The sequence below is a fragment of the Triplophysa dalaica genome, chromosome 25 (genome assembly GCF_015846415.1).
Source record: "Triplophysa dalaica isolate WHDGS20190420 chromosome 25, ASM1584641v1, whole genome shotgun sequence".
Taxonomy (NCBI): domain Eukaryota; kingdom Metazoa; phylum Chordata; class Actinopteri; order Cypriniformes; family Nemacheilidae; genus Triplophysa; species Triplophysa dalaica.
Window position 1 is genome coordinate 13135626 of NC_079566.1, and position 22938 is coordinate 13158563.

General features: G+C 40.0%; 2 protein-coding genes and 1 pseudogene across 2 annotated transcripts; 2 read left to right on the forward strand and 1 right to left on the reverse strand.

The window, feature by feature from the left end:
• The first annotated feature begins 3054 nt into the window (after nucleotides 1-3054).
• Nucleotides 3055-4983, forward strand: krt92 (keratin 92). Its single transcript, XM_056741065.1, has 7 exons — nucleotides 3055-3498; nucleotides 3650-3732; nucleotides 3816-3972; nucleotides 4052-4213; nucleotides 4292-4417; nucleotides 4498-4718; nucleotides 4797-4983. Exons 1-7 carry the CDS (start codon nucleotides 3118-3120, stop codon nucleotides 4918-4920), a joined length of 1254 nt encoding a protein of 417 aa, XP_056597043.1. The 5' UTR covers nucleotides 3055-3117; the 3' UTR covers nucleotides 4921-4983.
• Nucleotides 4984-10114: 5131 nt separating this feature from the next.
• Nucleotides 10115-17844, forward strand: LOC130415199 (keratin, type II cytoskeletal 6A-like; annotated as a pseudogene).
• A 162-nt stretch (nucleotides 17845-18006) lies between these two features.
• Nucleotides 18007-22708, reverse strand: si:dkeyp-113d7.1 (uncharacterized protein LOC407709 homolog). Its single transcript, XM_056742094.1, has 2 exons — nucleotides 22169-22708; nucleotides 18007-20988 (listed from the first exon to the last, which is right to left on the reverse strand). The coding sequence occupies exon 2, from the start codon at nucleotides 20837-20839 to the stop codon at nucleotides 19367-19369; it is 1473 nt and encodes a 490-aa protein (XP_056598072.1). The 5' UTR covers nucleotides 20840-20988; nucleotides 22169-22708; the 3' UTR covers nucleotides 18007-19366.
• Between the last annotated feature and the right edge of the window lie 230 nt (nucleotides 22709-22938).

The window sequence follows — 22938 nt, forward strand, 5'->3', positions numbered from 1 at the left end:
ACGTAACTTCCCGCACACCTCTGAAAAAATTAAAAACTGTTTAGTAGTTTAAATTAAAAATGAACCTGACTCTATTGTATTGTAATTTTGAAAAAATATATAAAATGTAATTGTTTTAAAATGTATTACAATTAATATGCAATAAAATATTAATATTTATATAATATACATGTAATATACAAATCAATTGTTATATTGCAACTAAACACAGGTTAGGCCAGATGTGTCTGTCTGAAGAAACGGTATACAGCAGAAGCTTTACAGCCAAGGATGTTTACACATAAGAAATTTGACATGCCGACAGGAGCTTAGTGAAGAAGACAGTATACACATGGTCCAAACATAGTGCAAATACATGTTAAGATAGAAAAAAATTGAAATTAAATAAAATAAATATTGTACTATATGCAAAAAGTGAAAATATATACACGAAAAACAACACATAATTTTTTCAAAGAGTGTACAGATGTGCTTTTACAGGTTCAACCTATTGTTTCTTACAATGTACAGTTTCTAGATGTTATGTGCAATGTGCAAGTGTGCAATGTGATGGAAATTGTGTAGGAGGAGCTTTTAATTGTTCAGGCTGAGAATATCCTGCGTGAAAAAAACTGTTCTTGAGTCTGGCTGCGCCGGCCAGATGGCAACAGTTCAAATAGGAAGTGAGCTGGGTTAGTGGGGTCAAAAATGATTTTCTTAGCCCTTTTTCTATGTCTGGAGGTGTAAAGATCTTGGAGGTTGGGCAGGGGGCCACCAAAAATCCTCTCAGCAGTCCTCCTGATTGTTTGTTGTAGTCTCTTAATGTCTGATTTAGTAGAACTGTGTGAGCAGCTGTGGAATGTTGAATTTCCTCAGCTGGCAAACGAAGAACAACCTCTGCTGGGCTTTTTTAGTGATGGAGTCTATGTGAGTGTCCCACTTCCGGTCCTGATAGATGGTGGTGCCCAGGAACCAGAAAGACTGTACTGGAAAGCCACAGTGTTGTTCATGATGGTTAGTGGGGGGAATGCATGGGGGGAGGTTCTCCTGAAGTCCACGATCATCTCCACTGTTTTGAGCTCCAGGTTGTTGTGATTGCACCAGAAAGCCAGCTCTGCGACTTCCTGTCTGTAAGCAGACTCATCTCCACTGTGGATGAGGCCGATGATGGTATAGTGTCATGTGCAAATTTCAGGAGCTTGACAGAAGAGTCTTTTGCAGTGCAATCATTTGTATGCAGGGAGAAGAGCAATGGGGCGAGTACGTATCCCTGAGGGGCACCAGTGCTGATTGTGAGAGTCCCGGGTGTGAGTTTACCCAGCTTCACTAGTTGCTGCCTGTCTGTTAGGAAGTTAGTGATCCATTCACAGATTGGGGTTGGCATGGAGAGCCGGGTCAGTTTATCTGAGAGAAGGTGAGGCATGATGGTGTTAAAGTCCGAACTGAAGTCCACAAATAAGATCCTTGCGTAATTTCCAGGTCTATCAAGGTGTTGTAGCGCATAACATAACTGCATCATCAACAGACCTGTTTACTCCGTAGATAAACGGAAGAGGATCCAACAAGGATCCAGAGACGTCGTATAGGTAGCCCAGGACCAGTCTCCCAAATGACTTTATAACTACAGACGTGATAGCGACAGGTGTGTAGTCATTCAGTGATTTTTTTATTTTTGGGGACCGGAATGAAAGTGGAGCGTTTGAAGCAGTGGGGAACTTCGCACAGACTTGACAGTACATGACTTATGCAGAACACAAAAGTTTTTTTTAGAAATATCTCAGAGGTTTTGTGTTCATACAACAGAAGTCTCATAAAGTTTCATTCCATGTCCAACAAATAAAAACTGGGAACACTGGAGTATTAATACACAAGATAATCAAGGGAAACAAGGAACACCTGGACACAAATGGCTGTACTACCAAAAAAGACTACACAGACCAGAGACGAGGACAACAAAACAAGACTTCAAAATAAAACACATCTGACACAACAGCCTATGGCATGTTAACACAGATGAGCCATAAGCATCTTTTTAGGCAAGGTTCATGTCTTACTGTAAGTTATTGTTATAGTGACCGTACCTGCCCACTGTCTGTTAACTCTTCCAACAGTTCATGTACTAACTTTAAAGTATTTTTTGTAAAATATAATAAATTAATTATTTTAAGACATGGAAAGTTTACCTAAGGTTATTTTATTTTGCATTACCCTAGTGGACCAACATAAAACTTTATGTAAAAACCCTTGAAATGCATGTACTTTATCTAAACTAGAAACAACACATTTGGTAAACATATGTTAAATCACATTTATAAAAAAGTTGCTATTTATATTTGGACAAAAGCAAAAATCAAACATGGGTGAGAGAAATGACCAAAATGCCATTTCTTTTATCACATTTACATTAGAATGAACTTAACACTGAACGTCAGGCAATTCAAAGAGCAGGTTTATCTCGTCTCAAACTGGTTTTGATTTGCCAGAGACTTTAGATCTCATTTTCGCGTAAGGAATGTTAGAACCTGTTACGCGCCGTCATGTTAGGCAAGTTTGGGCAAAGTTCGATGTACTATAAGCCACAAGCTGTGGTCTTGCACCAAATATAACGTATAAGGACTAAATATGTTGTAACTGTAAGATTTTACATACATGTTTATAACACAAATAACATGCTAATGTTTCACACCTCAAAATAAATAAAACAATCATAATATTGCAGAAGTAATTCCCACAAGTTATTATTATAAGGATTGGCTCTGAATTCTCTATTTTAACCGAAATACACATTTCAACCAATCTGTGATTTAATGTTGCTTGACACAAAGGAATAGAAAATCTGTATTTCAGCACTAATACTTAAAACTGAATTATATTTTGCAGAGACTGAAATAAATTAATTTCATCAACCCGCCAATGAATATTTTTGATAAGGACTTCTTTGGAAGTAGTCCCACCTTAATCTGTTTTCAGCCACACCTGCAGTATTGGGCAATAGGCCAATTGTTTCTCTCTCCTCCTCCTCAGACAATCTCTATACTCCCTCCCCCATTCATCCACATAAATGGAACGAGGGTCGTGTTCTCGTCACTCATCCACTCACTCTCCAGCCAGAGAAGAAAACAACAGCAAGCCTTCAAGATGACGTCTTCTTCTTCCACTCGCTCCTTCATGTCCACATCAGGATCCACCAGACGTGCTGGAAGTGTGTACGGTGGTGCCGGAGGATCCGGGGTCCGCATCTCTAGCTCCTCTGCTTCTCGTTCCTATTCTTCTGTTGGTGGAGCAGGCTATGGGGGTGGCTTTAACTTGGCCGATGCTGTTGATGTGTCTACAAATGAAAAAGCCACCATGCAAAATCTCAATGACCGCCTGGCCTCTTACCTGGAGAAGGTGCGGATCCTTGAGAAAGCCAACACTGACCTTGAGCTGAAGATCCGCCAGTTCCTGGACAGCAAAACTTCTCCAACCTCTCGGGATTACAGCGCCTACTACGCCACTATCAGTGATCTTCAGACCAAGGTAGTATAAAAGTATTGAGAAACTAGTTCTATGAAACTAATGAGCATATTTCCTTAAGATAATCATTAAACTACCTGCCATTCTCTTTACATAATCCCTAGATCGGGAATGTAAAAAAATCTTATGCGTTGTGTTTGTTGTGCCCCTGAAGATTCAGCACGCCACTGGTGTTAATGGAGGAATCTACCTCAGCATTGACAACGCCAAGCTGGCTGCAGATGACTTCAAAATGAAGTAAGGGTACACGTAAACTAGCACATCCACTTCCAACATCTCCATCGGTCCAAATCATTTATACTGGTTACACTTCTCTGCAGATTTGAGAACGAGCTCACCATGAGACAGGCAGTGGAGGCAGACATTTCTGGTTTGAGGAGAGTGCTGGATGATCTGACAATGTCCAGATCTGATTTGGAGATGCAGATTGAGGGTCTCAAAGAAGAGCTGATCTTCCTCAAGAAGAACCATGAAGAGGTAAGTTACTTTGTCAAAAAAACTACCATATTTATTCATTATTGATGCGAGACTCACCGGTTTCTTTTTGCATTCTTAGGAACTCTTGGCAACACGCTCTCAAATGAGCGGACAGATCAATGTAGCAGTTGACGCCCCACCGCAGGAAGACCTCACGAAGATCATGGCGGAAATCCGTGAACATTACGAGGCCGTCGCTGCAAAGAATCGCAAAGAACTTGACGTTTGGTTCCAGACCAAGGTAAAATGTCATTGAGCTAAAAACATGAAACAACACCAAATGAGGATTTACCTGACTGCATTGCATTTCCTCTTACAGACCGAATCACTTAACAAAGAAGTCGCTGTGAGCACAGAAATCCTCCAAACATCAAAATCGGAAATCACAGAGGTTAAACGCACACTCCAGAGTCTTGAAATCGAACTGCAATCACAACTCAGTATGGTAAGCAAAAACTTTGATAGATGAATCAAGTGAGATTTGTCGATCACACAGTTTCTACAATAATGACTTTCTCTCTACAGAAAGCGTCAGTGGAAAGCAGCCTGGCAGAGACGCAGAGGCGCTTTTCTTCCATGTTGTCCGGCTACCAGAATCAGGTGACCGCCATGGAACAGCAGCTGACGCAACTTCGTGGAGATCTGGAGCGTCAAAGTCAGGAGTACCAGATGCTTCTGGACATCAAGACCAGACTGGAGATTGAGATCGCAGAATACAGAAGACTCCTGGATGGAGAGTCTGTGAGGTGAGACTTTCTTTCACAATGCACCAGAAAAGCATATTGGTCAAACGATTCATTTGATCTAATTTTTCTTCACTTTAGCACTGTCTCAACCACAAGCAAATCCTCGACTACACGTAAAGTTGTGACCATTGTGGAGGAGGTGGTGGATGGTAAAGTGGTGAGCTCATCTTCTCAGGCCACGAGCCAGACCACGACCAGCTAAAACACTCTTGAGCTAAAACATCCAACTCAACAAAGTGAACCAATAAACTGGTCCAAACGTGAATCTTTGTCTTGTCGTTGTTATGTGAACTTCACTTAGCATATGCAACCAAACATCATCATGTTTTCAAAAGTACACGTTCAATAGTAAAATCAATATCAAGATCATTTTTAAAAGTTTAAAAACTGTTCTTATCAGTCAAAAAAATAAAGCGAGTACCAAGTATACTCTGAATGTGAGTTGTCCACCAAAACAGACATGTATATTTTTTTGCAATGAAAATACATGAATTATAGTTTGCTTAGATCTTAACTGACTGTAAGTTGAATATAAAAGATAAAGGTCAAACTTACAGAGGTAGATGGTATTTCACCACTTTTACAAGCCATGCTGGGTTTATGGTGTCATAAATATAAACCTTAAGGGCAGTCGTATAGAAAATTGCCTATAGATTTAGAGATAATTATAAGATTACATTACAAGTATCGTACTGTATAGTGGACACCATACACCACAGAGTGAAAGCCCTATTGAGGCATATTTGTTTACAACTAACTGAAAAAAAGAGCTAAATAACAGACTAATAGAGCCACTATGATTTAATAAGTATTATGGAAATTAAGCAGTAATTTTGTTCCAGGGTAGGACCTGATCATGTCTGCGTTTTCTAATGAAAAATATGTTTGCACAGTGTCTTCATTCACCATAACTAATATTTGTTTAAATAAGAGACATTCCTCTCTAAAAAGTCCAAATAAGTACCATTTAGCTACAGACATGTACCAATGGGTACCTTTGAGGTATACAATATGCACTATTTACAGTAGGTGCAAAAATGTATTATTACTTTTTGAAAGGTAGGCCTATGGCACCATGTGACATATTTTGTACCTTTCTTTAAGAGTGCACTTTGAGCTATTTTACAAGACCTTTTACGCCATTAAAAATATGTATTTGAAATATGTCATTTTGACCTTACTGACATTGTCTTTCTTTTGGGTTGGGCTACATTTTTTTTGACTGATGGCTTTAAGGAATGAGCTGACAAAGCTGACAGCTCGACTTCTTAAGTAAACAAAAAGGACTAAAAATGTATTATGTTGGTATTTGAATGCCTCTCCCATCTACAACAAATAAAAACTGGTGTACCACCAGACTATCTCAAAGTTCACTCTAAAGAACTGTTGAAACGTAAAAAAGACAAGTAGCCCTTGTTTCTTTCCGAATGTATTATTTAACTTATGGCTGGAAGGGCAATATGAAAGGATTAGGAACTACATTTATTTATTCATTTATTTTATATGTAACCTGTTTAAGGTACACTGTAAAACAATTTCAAGTTTTTAGGTACAATCCAATTGGCTTTAAAAGTAATTTTAACTTACTATTTTAGATGTTGTCAAGTAGTTGAGCTGGTGTAACTTAAAAATAGGTTTAAACTTGAAATGACTCGCAAAGCCTAAAATGTAAGGGGCCATTCTCATTTCGAATCATTTGTGGGAGCATTTACGTCATTTCAAATGTAGATGAGAGACAAACGCACTCAAATAGGGAGCGGCGCGGTCGTGATTCGCATCTCAAGTCGAATCAGCCTAATATTTCAACAGAATGCTGCACGACTTGCACCGCAGGTCATGTGACAAGAACCAACCAACATAGATAAACTCAGTGAAGATGGAGAGACAGATGATCACAGCATGAATAAATCTAGAAACAGAGTTTTGCAAGGTATTTTCAGTGCATATTATCCATATATCCTTTTTTTTATAGGCTTACCTCCTATAAACATATCCCATGGTTGCTTAGCAACGACAGACACCTGGAAAGCTCAAACTGCTATAGGCGCTTAGAAAGGGAGAAAGCAGTTCTGCTCACGTTTTCCACACGGGTTTAGACGCGAAATGTGAATCGCCCATTAGGCTGCAAAATTGATTTACAACGTGGCTCACTGTTGGCAATTAAAATGTCGAAAATCATTCCATTTAAGGGACTTATCAAAAGATAGCTATAGGCCTGTCATAGAAGTTCACATACCATTTGTGTAAGAAACGATTAAATGGTTTAAGGGAGATTAGGAAAAAGCTAGGAGTGTTTTTCTACTTACTTTCGCAAACATCCTCATCTGCTGTAGCTACACTCTATCCACTCATTACATGTTAACTAAGATATTAAATCCACTGCATATTGACAAAACGTCAGGGCCCGTATGCACTAAGCTTCTTAGAATCCATAAGAAAGATCCTAATTTAGCTTAGAAACTGTTACGTATGAGTCTTAAAAGCGATTCAGGACCAATCTGAAGGCAAAATCGGAGGAAGGAAAAGACGAAAACGTTTATCTTAGTGAGGAGACCGGCAGACCCATTGCTATAAGCCTATGACACAGTCTTTTAAAGATTGGGATTGGTTGTCCATTAAGGAAAAAATTGCTCTTTTAAAAATAGGATATAAGTATAAACCATTAGATTGAAATTACAGATGTATTTTTTTCTATGCTACTGTACACACACACACAATATATATATATTAGGTCTGTCATAAGATTAATCACGATTAATCGCATTCAGAATAAAAGTTTGTGTTTACATAATATATGTCTATGTACTTTGCATATTAATTATGTTTTTACAAATACAAACACATTATGCTTAGTACACAGATATATATTATGTTAACACAAACTTTTATTCTGGATGCGATTAATCGCGATTAATCTTTTGACAGCACTAATATATATATATATATATATAAAGTGTTTGTGTGGTCATTTTGCTTATAGAAGGTTATGACAGAACCAAATCTCTGCATTTCATGTCTTGGATGTTTGCGTGTCGAAAGATCGGTCACTAAAACATGATCTCTGCACATTCTAATGTGATGTGTTTTATTAACTCACTATCATTCAAATTATATTTTTTAGCGCTTTTACAATTTGCAATGCATCAAAGCAGCTGTACAAGGAAACAAACACCAAGAAAAACCAAAGTTGAACACCCCCACAAAAAACAACAATACAAAAACAGATAAACTTTTAAAGTAATAAGTATTGCATTGAAACATTTCTTCTCACTTTTCGTTTTTCGTCCACTTCCCCTGCTTCCCCTTTCTCGCTACTCCTAACTTTTGGACCTTAATACACCAATTTATTCGTATCATGGATTTGCCAGGATTGACATTATCATGGTAAAATATAACATTTGGTTTAATATTAAAAAACAAATACTAGTGAATAATATAATTCTTTTACTGAAATTCTTGTGAAAGTCCTCCCAGGTTGATTGTTTTCCAAGAGTTTTCTCTATGTGTGAATTGAAAGAGGTGGAAAAACGCAAAGGCTAAATATTTATATATTTTATGGATTTTGATAAAGGTTGAATATTGTAACTGTCTTTTTGTTTTTCATCATTAATAAATGTAACAACTGATTTCACCTGCGATTATTCAATAATGCGAAATATTCCCGATGGACATTTTCAAGTAGTTTACCTTCGATTCTTATGCCGTGTTAGTACTTTTAAATGGTTCTATTGAGTAATACCGATTAACTTCTTCAGTGAAATCGTTTGTCGCCTCGTCAACACACTTTCTGTCCTAAAAAGTTGCCATTTGTGCCAGACGCGCGCGCTCTTGTGGTCAAACACGCCCATCGACACGTCAAGAAGAACAAACATGAACACAACCTGGACACATGCGATTGTGTATTTTAAAGATTTTTTGTTAAAACCCTATTCATATAGGTTTATAAGACAGTGTGGCTACATCCATGTTAAAAATGTGTCAAAAAAGTGAATATCAGAAGTAAAGTTAAGCCTATCAATTAGCCTATATTTCTAAAATTCTCTCTCTCATATATATATATATATATATATATATATATATTCTAAAACAAACTGAAGCTGTATAAATATGCTTGTTCAAATAAAGTAGGCTACATACGTTTTTAAATATATGTCGTTTTTACGTTTCATTTAAAAGATTTATACAAATAAAACAGTTGAATAAACTTTTGAATAAAACTCCTATAAATCTATTTGACAGTTGTGCGTGTTTTAATTTGATTGTGATCTTAACGTATTTTTCTTTTGCTTATTTTGGCATTATACCTGCCTTGACAACATTTTTGACTTGCCTTTGCAACTCTGACCTGTGGAGAACACACAAAGTATTTGTTGGGTGTGGAAGATACCATAGTACATTCTTGAAGATGCAGCACTTTTAAATACAGTCATTTATAAATTACTTGTAAAAATAAGTCTGATGTCATTTTTATATACATATAAGTACAATATGGAAAACATGCATAGTAACACATAAAAGCTGAAGATTACAAACAAACAAATAAATACATGAAGAGATCTGTTTAGCTAAAAAGGCCACAGGGAGGAATGTTAATTCCTAGTGGGAAATGCTGTTTTCTGTCTTACAGGTACATGCAATAACTTCACAATGTTCAGCCATTCATCAGGTTTTACCTTTAAGTGACCTTTTAAAGTAACATTGTTACATAATTACATGCCTCAGTAGTCAATGAGCTCATTTTACTTATATGTAGGTCAGATTCATCTCACATATGATTCTTTGTGTTTCTTTCTGCTTCCATTACTAAAATTAGTATCCTTACATAAAGTATACTAATAGAATAGCTTGGGTCTAAATCGGCCCGCTTTTCGGTTTATGAAAGCGTAATCATACTTAGTACTTTGAATAAACTTCTTTTCGTAAAGGTTTGTCAATTTGGCTACAGTTGTATTTCTATTTAGTTAAATTTTGCTATGCAAATTCTTCCACCACAGTTACATGTACATCATGTGTGATCAAACTTGTTCAAATTCATGTCAAGTTTATTTTTTAATAAAATGCATACAGGAGTGGTCTTGCAAGTTAGAAATGTTGAGTAAACTGACACTGATGAGAAAAAAGTCGACAGTCCACAAATATCTAAACATGTAGAGAGCTGCTGCTTTGAGAGACGTGTTTGGGAGGGGGATACAAGGTTACTTACTTGAGGGGTCAATCAATCATCCAAATGTACTGCTTGGCCTCACCTTTAAGTTCAAGTAATAAAACCTAACATAATTCCAAGCTGTCAGTGAAATTGAGGACAACATGTCAAACTCAGCGCTTCAGTCCGCAAACCAACATATAAAAGGGCCCTGAGTCGCTCCTCTGTACTCACTCTCCAGACAGAGCCAAGTAAGACAACCAACCACCATGGCTTCCACCTTCTCCAGCGGCAGCTTCATGTACAGCAGGTCCTCCCGGGTCTCCTCGTCAGGTGTAGGGGGTGGCCGCATAAACGCCAGAACTGTTGGTAGCGTGTACGGAGGAGCAGGAGGTTCAGGGGTCCGCATCTCCAGATCTTCTGGCTCCGCGGCCGTAGGACGTTCTGGAAGCCAGTACGGATCAGGGGGCGGCTTTGGACTCGGTTCTGCGGCAGGTTGTGGTTTCGATGTGTCTGGAGGTAATGAAAGCGCCATCGGGAATGAGAAGTTCAACATGCAGAATCTCAACGACCGCCTGGCTGCTTACCTGGAGAAGGTGCACACCCTGGAAAAGGCCAACGCTGACTTTGATCTGAAGATCCAACAGTTCCTGGAAAACAGGCTCTCACGTTCTGGCAACGGTCGTGACTACTCTGCCTTCTTTGCTACTATCAGTGAACTTCATGTCAAAGTAAGTTTAATAAAACTTTAATTCACAATAAAAGAATTTTATATTCTGTAAAGATCTAAAGTGTTATCTCTGATAATTCTGTTTTGCTGTCAGATTTCTGAGGCCGTACAGCTTAAGAACGAGGTTCACCTCAGTATTGACAATGCCAGCTTGGCTGCAGATGACTTCAGAATGAAGTGATTATATTTTTGTTTTCCTTTTCAGCCTGGGATATAAAACATAGTACTTGAAAGATAAAAGAAAGAACATTTTAACGTGATAAAACATTAAACTTATGATAAGAATGAGAATATTTTAAATGGGAACAAGGGTGATAAAAAATCTTAATAGAGAGAACCACAACACTTAAATAATACATTCCTTAAAAATGTAAAAGAAAAGTAAGGTTGTGATGTTCTGAGAGGCAGGAGTTAATGGGAGGTTGTGTTTGACAGGTATGAGAATGAGCTGACCATGCGTCAGTCTGTGGAGGCAGATATCGCAGGACTGAAGAACGTTCTCAGTGACCTCAACATGGGTCAGAAAGACCTTCATCTGCAGATCGAAAGCCTCAGCGAAGAGCTGATGTACATGAAGAAGAACCACGAGGAGGCAAGTCATTTAAAAAAACTTCACTGTAAGAAATAGTGTAACTTATTAAGACAAGTGCCGACACAAAAAAATGAAATGGTGCGGAAATGTTTTCAACAGGTTTTAATATGACGAATCTGCGTGTCAAAAATCTGTCATATTTGATGTTTCTTCAGGAACTCTTGACAGTGCGTGATCAGATGAGTGGACAGGTCAATGTGAAGGTCAATGCAGCGCCTCAAGAAGACCTCAACAAGATTCTGGCTGAAATGCGTTTGCACTACGAGGCTGTCGTGTCCAAGAGCCAGAGAGCCCTTGAAGGCTGGTTCCAGGAGAAGGTTGGTTTAGTCCTCAATACACCCAGGAGCCTGATTCAAAAATGTATTCAACACATCATTCATCAAAGCAAACATCTACAATAACACAGAGGTCATCCTTATGAATCAAAAATATATTGGGAAATATGATGCAACGTTAAATATTATATTTCCAAATCGCTATAAATTCACCAAAAATAGAGTGCGTGTAGATGAATTCTGATGACGGTCATAAGAAACCGAAAAGAACCCTTACTTGGCTAAACTCTGCAATATAGTTTTAAACTGCAATACCAATCTCAACCGCTAGATGTCAATGTACCATACGGTTTCATTCACAGCGTGAAAACTACATGAACCATTCAACAATAGTTTATTTCATCAAATGAACGCACAAGATCCAACCAATATTTTATTTAATACAATTATTATACAGTTAAATAATTATACAAATTAATTTGGATATAAATTAAATAAACATGATTGTTTTATTAGACACAAAGCGGAAGTTAACTGGGGGTCCCATGAAACTGTTAATGTTTTCCGTATACATTATGTATTCATCTAAGGCCTATTCCTGGTTTAAATTAATGAATGTTTGGGAAACCACCCCTTTATGTGTGTGAAAATATATTTTCTTGGCATAATCTCTGAGATCTCTCAAAAAGCTTGTGTAAAGGTGCCAAATCTTTTAGGATTACCACAGCTGTAATGTGTTAATATTACTCATGTGTAGGATTAATGTATATGAAACTAAACAATTATATGGTTTGACACTTTTTTGCAGTCCGAGACCTTGAAAGAAGAGGTAGCAGTAAGCACTGAGACCATACAGACCTCAAAAACTGAAATCAACACAGTCAAGAGCACATTGCAGTCTCTGCAGATAGAGCTACAATCTGCCCTGTCCATGGTAAGAGAAAACGTATTTTGAAATTTAAGTATAAGATTAAAATGAAAGATTTTGTTAAATTACTAATATCACATCAAAGATGGTTCAAACACGATTCTTTCCAAATCTAACCTTTTACAATTGATATCTTTTTAGCATTGTGTGTTTTACCGAAAGTTAACAGAAAACATTGTCCAAATATCTCACAGAAATCCTCCTTGGAAAACACCTTGTTAGAGACTCAGAATCGCTATGGCAAGAGGCTGTCCGGCTACCAGGGCAGGTGAGAACTGACAAACATCTGTAATGTACAGTATACGTCTCCTCATATGACCTCTATCTGAAAATATCTCCCCTGGGGCCTGCAGGTGGGTGAAATGGAAGCCCAATTAGTTCAGCTCAGATCTGATCTTGAACGTCAAAGTCAAGAGTACCAGATGCTCCTGAACATCAAGACCGTACTGGAGATGGAGATCGATGAATACAGAAGACTGCTGGACACAGAGGCTAGCGGCAGGTAAATCAAACATTATATTAACATAAATTGACTTTCTGTCACGTGTTATGCGTGTTTGGTGTGTACAGTTATTCATGTGATTTGGGATTCTTTGAAAGCCGGTCTTACTCGTTTGGTGATTCTCTCCTGGCAGCTTGACAATCTCAACGGACTCTTCCAGCTCTGTAAGCACCACCACCACCAAAACAGCCGTGATCACTATTGTGGAAGAAGTGGTTGATGGAAAAGTCGTCTCCTCCTCTTCATCATCTCTTGTGGCGTAAAGTTGACCAATGTCATCCGACATTGCCCCGAAGAGAAGCCACCGGAGCTCTTCTCGTGCTGCGAAATGTGGTGATTTGGTCATTTGTGCTACAGGAAATGTGTGATATTATATCAAGCCAATAGCATCTTTAAACGAGATGAGTTATTAAAAGCGTTGTTGTTGGTTTAAATGGTTGTGGGTTTGAATCCATGGGAACACACAAACTGATAAAATGAATAGGCTTAATGTACTGCAAGTCTCTCTGGATAAGAACGTTTGCCAAATGCACAAAAAAGACAAAAAATATACGAACACTGAATCAATAAAGCAATAAAATAAATCAAACCGATTCTCTTTTTGGTCTTTATGACATGGTGTATGCTTCCATATGAACCTTTCTGCTGAAGATAAAAAAAGAAATGTTTTGTTTTCTCTTCTTATCGCCTTTGTTTTTAAAAGACAAATCACACCTCCAATGTTGGTCCAAGCGTGACACATGATTCTTTCACATCATTCTATAATCTGGTTTCTAGTTCAGATGAACCTGCTCTGCATATAACCTCACCCTGCAGTACACACAGAAACCAGCGCTGTCAAACACATCAATTGCTAAGCTGTTTTCAGGACTGCCCAGCCCACGAGAGAAACGTAGTTGGGTCAGTAAGGAGATTTAGTTTTCTTTGTCCTGCGCTTGAGGTGGTGGCTATGAACCACGCCGTTGAATATAACTGTTGAAATGTCTTTTTGTGTTTTGTTGCGATACTGAATCCTCTACACTGTTGTTTCTGCACACAAAACGTCAGGTTGCAGGCATTGAGAAATTTTTGCTAAGCTTTTCAGGCAATGACACAAAGACAACAAATTCAAGCAAATGTATTGAATGAAAAAATTTGATAATTGGTGGGCGCGAAGAAAGAAAAGGAGAAGCGTCTGAATAACACTAACCCTGCCATTATCTTAAATAAAAGATCTTTGTTATAAGTATTTATTTCCAGGAAAACAAATTTAAACAAAGTTAGGTGCTATATTAAAAGCAAAATTGTGTTTTTAACTAACCAAATTATAACATGCTTTGAAAAATATACCTATAAAATATGAAAAAATATTTTGCCTCCCAGCTCTTACAGAAAAGCCACTTTTCGGTCATATTTTACTATGAACCCTATTGGATCCCGCATGAAGAGAGGTTAATATTATTTTTTAGAAATTTTGTGATACGTTTACTAGAAACCAAAGACAAGGAATGACTAAGAAATGGATTTCTAAAATGATTCATTCCACATCACATTAGGTGTGACCGTCACATTATTAATGATGGTTGGAGAAATTCCAGCCAAAGCGGTAAGATGGCATGCGTGACATTCCAGGTATTGTGTCTTCATTGACATTCACACTATAAAAGACGCTGGACTTTTTGTTTCTTCGCATAAGTTACTATCCTGTCAGAGCAGTCGTTGATAGACAGAAGGTCAACATGGCTTCCAGTTATTCCCGCAGCACCAGCTACATGTCCTCTGGTGGCTCAGTTGTGAACTCGAGTCGTTCCGTGAGTCGCATGTCCGTGTCAAGCAGCCGTATGAGCACAGCGAGATCCGGCAGCGTTTATGGAGGTGCTGGAGGTGTGGGCATTCGTATCTCCACGGCCTCTTCGGGGGGGTTTAACATGTCTGATGACACACACATCATTGGAAATGAGAAAGGCACAATGCAGAGCCTCAACGACCGCCTGGCTACCTACCTGACCAAGGTGCGTGCCCTGGAGAAAGCCAACGCTGATCTGGAACTAAAGATTCAGCAGTTTTTGGACAACAAACTGACCCCGTCTGCTCGTGACTATAGTGCATATTATGCCACTATAAAAGATCTGCAAGACAAGGTATGCTGGGTTTGATAGACCTCCATGTGATGTCAGTTCAGGATTTACGTTTCCAAAACAAGAGGAGAGGTAATTTGTGTTTTATTTCTTACGGTTACATCCAGATCATGGCAGGAATTAATCTGAAGGGTGGAATACATCTCAGCATTGACAATACAAGCCTGGCAGTTAATGATTTCAAGATGAAGTAAGTCTATTGGGCAGATTCAACCCAAACTGGCATGACTTTAATTTCTTCTATGGAACACAAAAGAAGATATTTTGAAGAATGTTGACGAGCAAATTCATTGTCCCCCATTGATTTACATTGCACAAACACAAAAACAGTCACAAACAGGTTTTCAATGTCATGACTGTGAAATCATTGATTGCTGAATTTTGTATTGTTGGTTGAACGGTCCCTTAAAGTGTATTGTTCTCACTATGAACATGTTGTTATCTGACAGATATGAGGCCGAGCATGGATTGTGTCAGTCTGTGGAGGCGGACATTATCGGGCTTAAACAGGTGCTTCAAGATTTCGACATGACAATCAAGGAGCTCTCTATGCAGATCGAAGGGCTGAATGAGGAGCTGGTGTTTATGAAGAAGAATCACGAGGAGGTAACGATACTTCTGGGGTGTCGTGTAACTTGTGGGATGCGAGCAAAATGAAAAAAAAAGTTCCGCCTCAATATATCCATTAATCTAGTTGAAGATTGAATGTTTGTCAATAGGGTCACTCTTAAATTACAAATACATTGCCGTGTTTAGGATCTCCTGGCCGCGCGCTCTCAGATGAGTGGTCAGGTTAACGTGGAGGTCGATGCTCCTCAACAAGAAGATCTCACTAAAGTGCTGGATGAACTTCGGGAGCACTATGAAGCTGTTACTGCGAAGAACCAAAGAGAACTTGATGAGTGGTTCAAGACAAAGGTGAGAGAAAATATCAAGGCATATCGAATGCTTTTAACATCAGATTGGAGGGAGATCTGGTTTCAAATAACACCACATTTCTCTACTTGTTCCGCAGACAGAAACTCTAAAAGACGTGGTTGTGATCAGCACTACAGATCTGAAATCATCTCGCTCTGAAATAAACACGCTCAAATCCAGAGTGCAGGCTCTGGAAGTCGAACTTCAGGCCCTCTTGTCTTTGGTTAGTAAAAAATTGCTTCAATTTTGTTTCAATACATGGTGTATTCCTGCCATTAACTAGTGTTATTCTGACATTGCATGATTTTATTCATCTAGAAATCATCCTTGGAGGCCACATTGACCGAAACAAAGTCTAGGTATTCCTTGAAGCTCAGTGGCTTCCAAAGCCAGGTGAGTAGTTTCACAGTTTGCTTTTAAATAAATAGCACGTTGGATATAATAGAATTTGAGCAATAAGACAACCTTTGTACCTGAAGAAAGTGTTGTGGTCATAGGTAACCTTCCTAGAGAGTCAGATAACACAGATCCGGTCGGATTGCGATCGTCAGAGTCAGGAATATCAGATCCTGTTGGACATCAAGGCCAGACTGGAGATGGAGATCACAGAATACAGGAGACTGCTGGACGGAGAAGCCGCGTAAGTCTTGCAGCTGTGGATTTCTGTGTTTATTTTCCATTGATACACGGCTCTTTGGAATGCTCGATTCTGATTGGCCGATTTGCAGGTTCGTTATTCCCAGATAACAAACTCTCAAAACTAATAACGCAGGGGAACACGGATGCAGCAATCATTTTGACAGGCTTTTTTGTCAAATTAAATAGAACAAAAATATTTTAATAACATATATGACATTATAATAACAACTTGATTAAACCGAATTGCCTCTTTGTGACATTAGAAGCTTTTGTACCTTAAACCCCAAAGTAAACAGATTTTCCCCGCGGAAGGTCTGCATTCGGTAAAAATTAGCAAATAAAATATTTCAAATTAACATTTCACGTCCAGTTTATTTCTCATGTGTCAAGTAGTCGTGTAATAAGCGGGATAATGTACAAGCAGCTGGCTGTTATCGCAAAATAAAACCTCTTCAGTGTGATACAAGACCCTCGGGTTTGAGCCGGGTCCTGATCACACTGTCAGGGCTTATTTCGGGAATAACTTCTTTTCTGTCCATCTGATAGGGCAGAAGGTGGGGTAATACATTCGTATTGACCTCTTCGGAAGAGTCCAACGCTTGTCCAGATAAAAAAGGATACTTTTCTAAGATTTAACTTTATATGTGAGCTTTAATAATAATAACAAAATAACTAGACCTGTGTTTACATCTTATAAAGTGGTGTGTAGCCTAGTTGGAAAGCATCAAGTGCGGATTTGATACTTCGGGGACACAAATACTGATAAACATTTGCTTATTTCTCAGGGGACACAAATACTGATAAATATTTGCTTAATTCTCAGGGGACACAAATACTGATAAACATTTGCTTAATTCTCAGGGGACACAAATACTGATAAATATTTGCTTAAACAAAAGCACCCACCAAATGTCTATCCAATTATCTTATACTTCATGTAAGCTGTAGGGCATCAAACCCATGACCTTGATGTTGCCAGTGCTATGCTCAACTAAAGAAGAAACATTTAGAATAATAAACAGTACCAAAGAAACCCATTAAATGTGTACAATAAGTATTTGTTTTTTCTTCTGCAGGGTCAAAACAACAAGCTCCACTACTAACGTTACCTCAACCACCTCCAGGACTAAGGTCATCACTGTGATGGAAAAGGTGGAGGATGGGAAGATGGTCTCATCTTCTAGCACCTCAAGCTTTTCTAGCTCACGCATAAACTGATCAGATTTAACGTCTGGTTTTGGTGATGGTTTAAACAAACACTCAATAAAGCAACATTCTCAATGCTCTTCTGCAGGAAATCAATATTTAACACGTCTCCAAAGTGAGATTCAAATGTGCATATTTATATAGGCTACAGGGCATTTGATAATGTTAAAAATTTTGATTTAGCATTGATTGATTCTACATGTCCACTTTTTAAGATGATAAAATAACTACACAAGAGTTGCTTCATTTATTCATCCTTATGCAGTTTAAAATCTTTTTTATGACTCTTTTCTTAATGGAAAACAAAATACAAAATTTGTCTTTGTGTCTATACAATGGAAATCAACCAAATTTCATCTTTTGGGTTCTGCAGAAGAGAGAAAGTCGCACATGTTTAAAACGACATGAGGGTGAATACATGATGAAAGAATTCTCTGAAACTAACAAAAATGTGTCTATCGGTTCATTTGAGATAAAACTGTGAAAGGCATCAGATCATCCGAGCTTTGAAAAACTATGGCAGATGAAATATGGTGACAAACCTCTATAAATGAGCTAACAGTGACCTCTGTTGGTTAAAAAAGAAATCCTCTAGTAGAAAAATAAGAACATCTTGCCCCACAAAAGACAATAAGGATTTAGAATGAAGACTTACAATTGTTTTTAGGAAGAGAAGATATCCTGCATATCCATGCAAAGCACCGCTCGTTTGCCGAGGTGACAACGCAAGTCTCAAAAACACATTACGTAAACTAAATGTGCATGTGTTTTTCCCTTTAAACGCCTGGAACTTTCTGCTGGAGAACAAATGTGAAGGATGGACCACATAAGACGTACATTCAAATGGACACCTTAAACAAATCCATGTGCATAGAATGTAAAAGAAGAACATTTTAAAGCACTTTGTCTTGTAAACATTGAAATTAAACGTTTGGAGTTAGATTTATAAATCATGTACACACCCATTTTTGTTCAATTTCGTTTAATATAAACTGTTTCCAATACAAAAACACCACAATTGCCAACTGATGAACTTTTGTGTCTTAGCACCTCTGTAAATAAAAAACATTTTTTTCGTAAATTAAATTCGATTGAGAGCCAATGTGTGTCTCCAAAGCATCTCAGTCTCAACCACTGCATGAGTAACATCACCAGGGCTACAGAATCATCTATAAAAAACTCAAAAACACACGAAGAGACAAAAGAGATTACTTAAAGTAAAAAAATCATACTTGAATTAAGGACGAACGCTAAACGGCAGAATTTTTCCATTAGTTTCTTTAATAATTCATTCCAGTACATGGTTTAAGAATTACATATGACCAATAAACGTGTACACGGAGTATTTTATACTGGAGGAAAGAAACTAGAACGTCACCGACTACAACACAGATCAGATACAAAGACTCTCTGTGACCTCAAACATAGAGACTTCGGTCACAAAACTGTACCCAAAAAGATATTAAGAAAAGAGACGAAAACATAATGAAACATATATATTTTATAATATATTTATATATACTGTAGCTTTTATAAAAAAAACAAAAGAAAGAATAACGAAAGAAAAGAGTAATACTTTGAGACGTAAAATGAGGTGTTTAGCTACTGTCGTTGCTAAGACTGCTGCCGCTGCTGAGATCGGGTTTTTCCCGTTTGTGAATTTGCTCGTGTGCTCTGAGGTGACCTGACTGGCTGAAATTCTTGCCACACTGCTCGCAGGTAAACGGCCGTTCGCCCGTGTGAATCTGCTGGTGCGCTTTAAGGTGTCCCAGGCGGCCGAAGCTTTTGCCGCACTGGGTGCAGCCGAACGGCCGCTCGCCGGAATGGATCTTCTCGTGCGTTTTGAGGACCCCTGGATTGCTGAACGATTTGCCACACTGCGAGCAGGTAAAGGGCTTCTCGCCCGTGTGTATTTGCTGGTGATGGCGGTAACTGGTCTCTTTCGTAAAGCTCTTACCGCAGAGCGAGCAACAGTACGGCCGCTCTCCCGTGTGGCTCAGCTGGTGGGCTTTGAGTTCCTTGGTCTGACCGAAGCTTTTGCCGCACTCGGCGCAAGCGAATGGCTTCTCGCCCGTGTGCAGCCGCTGGTGCGAGCGGAGGTCGTCCGCTTTGGTGAAACCCTTGGGGCAGTGCGCGCAGGTGTAAGGCTTTTGGCCCGTGTGGATCAGCTGGTGCCGCTTCAAGTTGCCGGCCTGACCGAAGCTCTTCCCGCACTGGGAGCAGGTGTACGGTCTCTCGCCCGTGTGGATGCGCTGGTGAGTCTTCAGGTTGCCCAAAGTACTGAAGTTCTTGCTGCACTGAGTGCAGGAGAACGGCTTCTCGCCCGAGAGGTTGCGAGGTTTGCGAGGAGTCGGCGCGTGGCCTTTTGTGCTGGTGAGGTTGTGCGCGACGGGCGTCAGTTCGTAAAGATTTCCCGAGGGGAAATCCGAGTCTAGTTTGCCCATGCCGTCCATGACGGTGTCGGGTCGGAGTTTGTTCAGCTCGGTGCGCAACTCCGCCATGTGGATGGATTCCAGACCGTTCATCTCCGTCTTGATGTGGCTGGACATGAGGATGGGTTCATACTCGGTTTTGATGGCGCCGAGCTCTGTGGCGTAGTAGCTCTGCAGGTCCGAGTGCTGCTCTGACTTGATGTACTCCAGGCTGTCGGAGACGTGTGTGATGTAGTCGAACACCAGACTGGGTTCGTAGTGTGACTTGTAGGAGTCCAGCTCCGTACCATGGAAAGAATGGAAGTCGTGGTGCTCGGACTTGATGTAGTCCAGGCCGCTGATCTCCATCTTGATCTGCTCGGAGCCCAGCTCGGCCGTGCTCAGTGGCTGGATGACAGACAGGTCCACTGTGCAGATTGGGTCGAGGTCGGGCTCGCTTTTCACGAAGGGCAGCATGGCCATGGGCTCCACTATATCGGAGGCCAGTGAGCTGAGGGTGGGAGTGCTACATTCTGACGACAGCATGGTCAGCGTGGGCGTGGCACACTCCGCGTCCAACGTGTCGAGGGGCGGAGAGCCGCATTCCGACACTAGGCTACTTAGTCCTAAAGTGATGCATTCTGTCTCCAGCTCTGCCATCCTGGTGGAAGCGAGTCCACCGAGCAGTAAACGTATCCGTTATGAGTATTATATTTTACTTTCACTAAGACAAACGTGCAAGGGGTTCGCCACTGACGCCCACTGTGACCTCTCGCCTGGGTTAGGAACAGCAACGACTTCCCTGGCGCCTGGTTAGAAAATAAACAGAGACAAAACTCATTATTACGCAGCCTTTTAACTGAACATTCATTTAAAATCATTTGGCAAAAAGTTTGTAATACAAATGACACTTGGCAACCCGTAGAAAAATGAACCATGATTGTATTTCAGTAAAAGCAACACCATAAACTATAACTGGATCATTTTCATCGTAAAGTCGTACACATCTACTCATCAATGAAAGCACACATACCTGTCCAAATTCAGTGTACTCTCAAACTTTATGCCCAGCAAATAAACTTTATTGATGTTATACGTTTTTTCCAAATGCATCTGACAAAACTGTTCATGCAAAACATAACATTTTGTTGACACGACTTGACCAGTTTTTGCTTTGCAGAACCATGATAAAAGCTTTACCACATCCTATATGCATGAGCTACATCGGGCGTTAAATCAACACGTCATACCTTTCTGACATAACGGAATGAAATGTTAAGACGATGATAGTAATCGCAACGTTCACGTCACTTCTACCAAGTGCGCGCGCGGACAACCTGAAAGTGCAAAACAGCGATAAAAGCACAAAAACTTTGATGCATTTTGTAAAAAACGCTAAAGAGATTTTAAACAGAATCCCGACGCAACTCTCCGCGGCAGGTTTGCTAGTTCGCCACGCATCACCTACTTTTCCTCCGCCCGTCTTGAATCCGGCGGCGTTTTGCGCACAATAAATCTTTCGCTATTTTTTTCCACGCACGAGAGCCGTTTAACGCAAGACGCCTGGAAACGGCGTACGCGTGCAACATGCGCGGAACGCGTCGCGAACAGCGGTTCTATATAGGCACGCGTCGCGCGTTTCTGCGTTTCCAGCGGCGGGTGATGAAGAACATACAAAGGCAGGAGGGTGAAAATGCCACAGCTTCAGCGTGCGAGCCAGTGGCCATCTTGTTTATAGCTGAACATCAGCTAAGCGAGCGAGGGGACGAGGGAAAGTTGTGCGCCGCTTTTCCAGCTGCGACTTTTGAACGCAAACGTCGACTCGTTCATCTTTGCATAACAATGCAATGGCGCTCGGTGCCGTAGAGGAGCGCGCGGGTTGAGTTGCGTGACTTGTGCGGCTCGTGCACGCTCTCATCGGCGATACGGGAGGAGGGGGAAGATGAAAATATCAAAACGCGAATAAAATCTGCGCTGGTGCGATTTTACCTGACGTTTTTTCGATGCATCGCTTTTTTATCGGCCGTCAACGCGCCGCTTCAAACTCCTGCCGGACCCGCCACGTCCACCACGGCCCTGCGTCCAGCAGCCTCCCAGTCGCACACATTCAATTCCTCTCTCTCTCTCCTCCCTCTCTCATTGACTAATTCCGCTTCGTTTTCGCTCAGTTGTCGCTTTCCTCCGGGTTTCAGCCGTTGCACTTCCGTCGCGAGAATGTAAATGCGCGCGCAGCTGTACCGTTTACCGAACAGCTACTTTGTCTACTTCCGACAAATGTACGCGTGTTTTTGTGTGTGTGCATGACCGGATTTCGGGGAGAGCACGTCCTGTGTGGCTTATACGCGAGTCAACATCTGCACACGTTAATGCGCACGGCTTTGTGCAACCAGATGTGCGTCCTTTCTCTCCCGTGGCCCGTTTAACGTGCACTAACATCATCATCAACATCAAGTGAAAGAACAACATCAGCAGTTTGTTTCGGTTGTAAAAGCTCGAGTACTAGAGGAGAGCAGCACGCTCGGACAGTCCAGGGTTGTTTTGACGGGAAAACGTATTGCGCGATGTGATCGGTTAAGAGATTTGCATTCCGTTACACAGAACAATGGATTGTAACAATAGAGGAAATATGTTATGCATCCTTTGCTTTATCTTTCTAACACAAAGTTAAATATATACACTTCATGCACTAAATACTATTTATATATGATATAATTCCTGTGAACCCCGTTTAAAAAAAATCCAAAAACATGTTTTTTTGT

Bases quoted from the DNA above. Each gene is read 5' to 3' on its own strand.
- krt92 (XM_056741065.1), top strand. From the start codon at position 3,118: ATGACGTCTTCTTCTTCCACTCGCTCCTTCATGTCCACATCAGGATCC. The intron at 3,733-3,815 runs GTAAGGGTACAC...ACTTCTCTGCAG, and splicing joins GCAGATGACTTCAAAATGAA to ATTTGAGAACGAGCTCACCA. The intron at 4,214-4,291 runs GTAAAATGTCAT...TTCCTCTTACAG, and splicing joins ACGTTTGGTTCCAGACCAAG to ACCGAATCACTTAACAAAGA.
- si:dkeyp-113d7.1 (XM_056742094.1), bottom strand. From the start codon at position 20,839: ATGGCAGAGCTGGAGACAGAATGCATCACTTTAGGACTAAGTAGCCTA.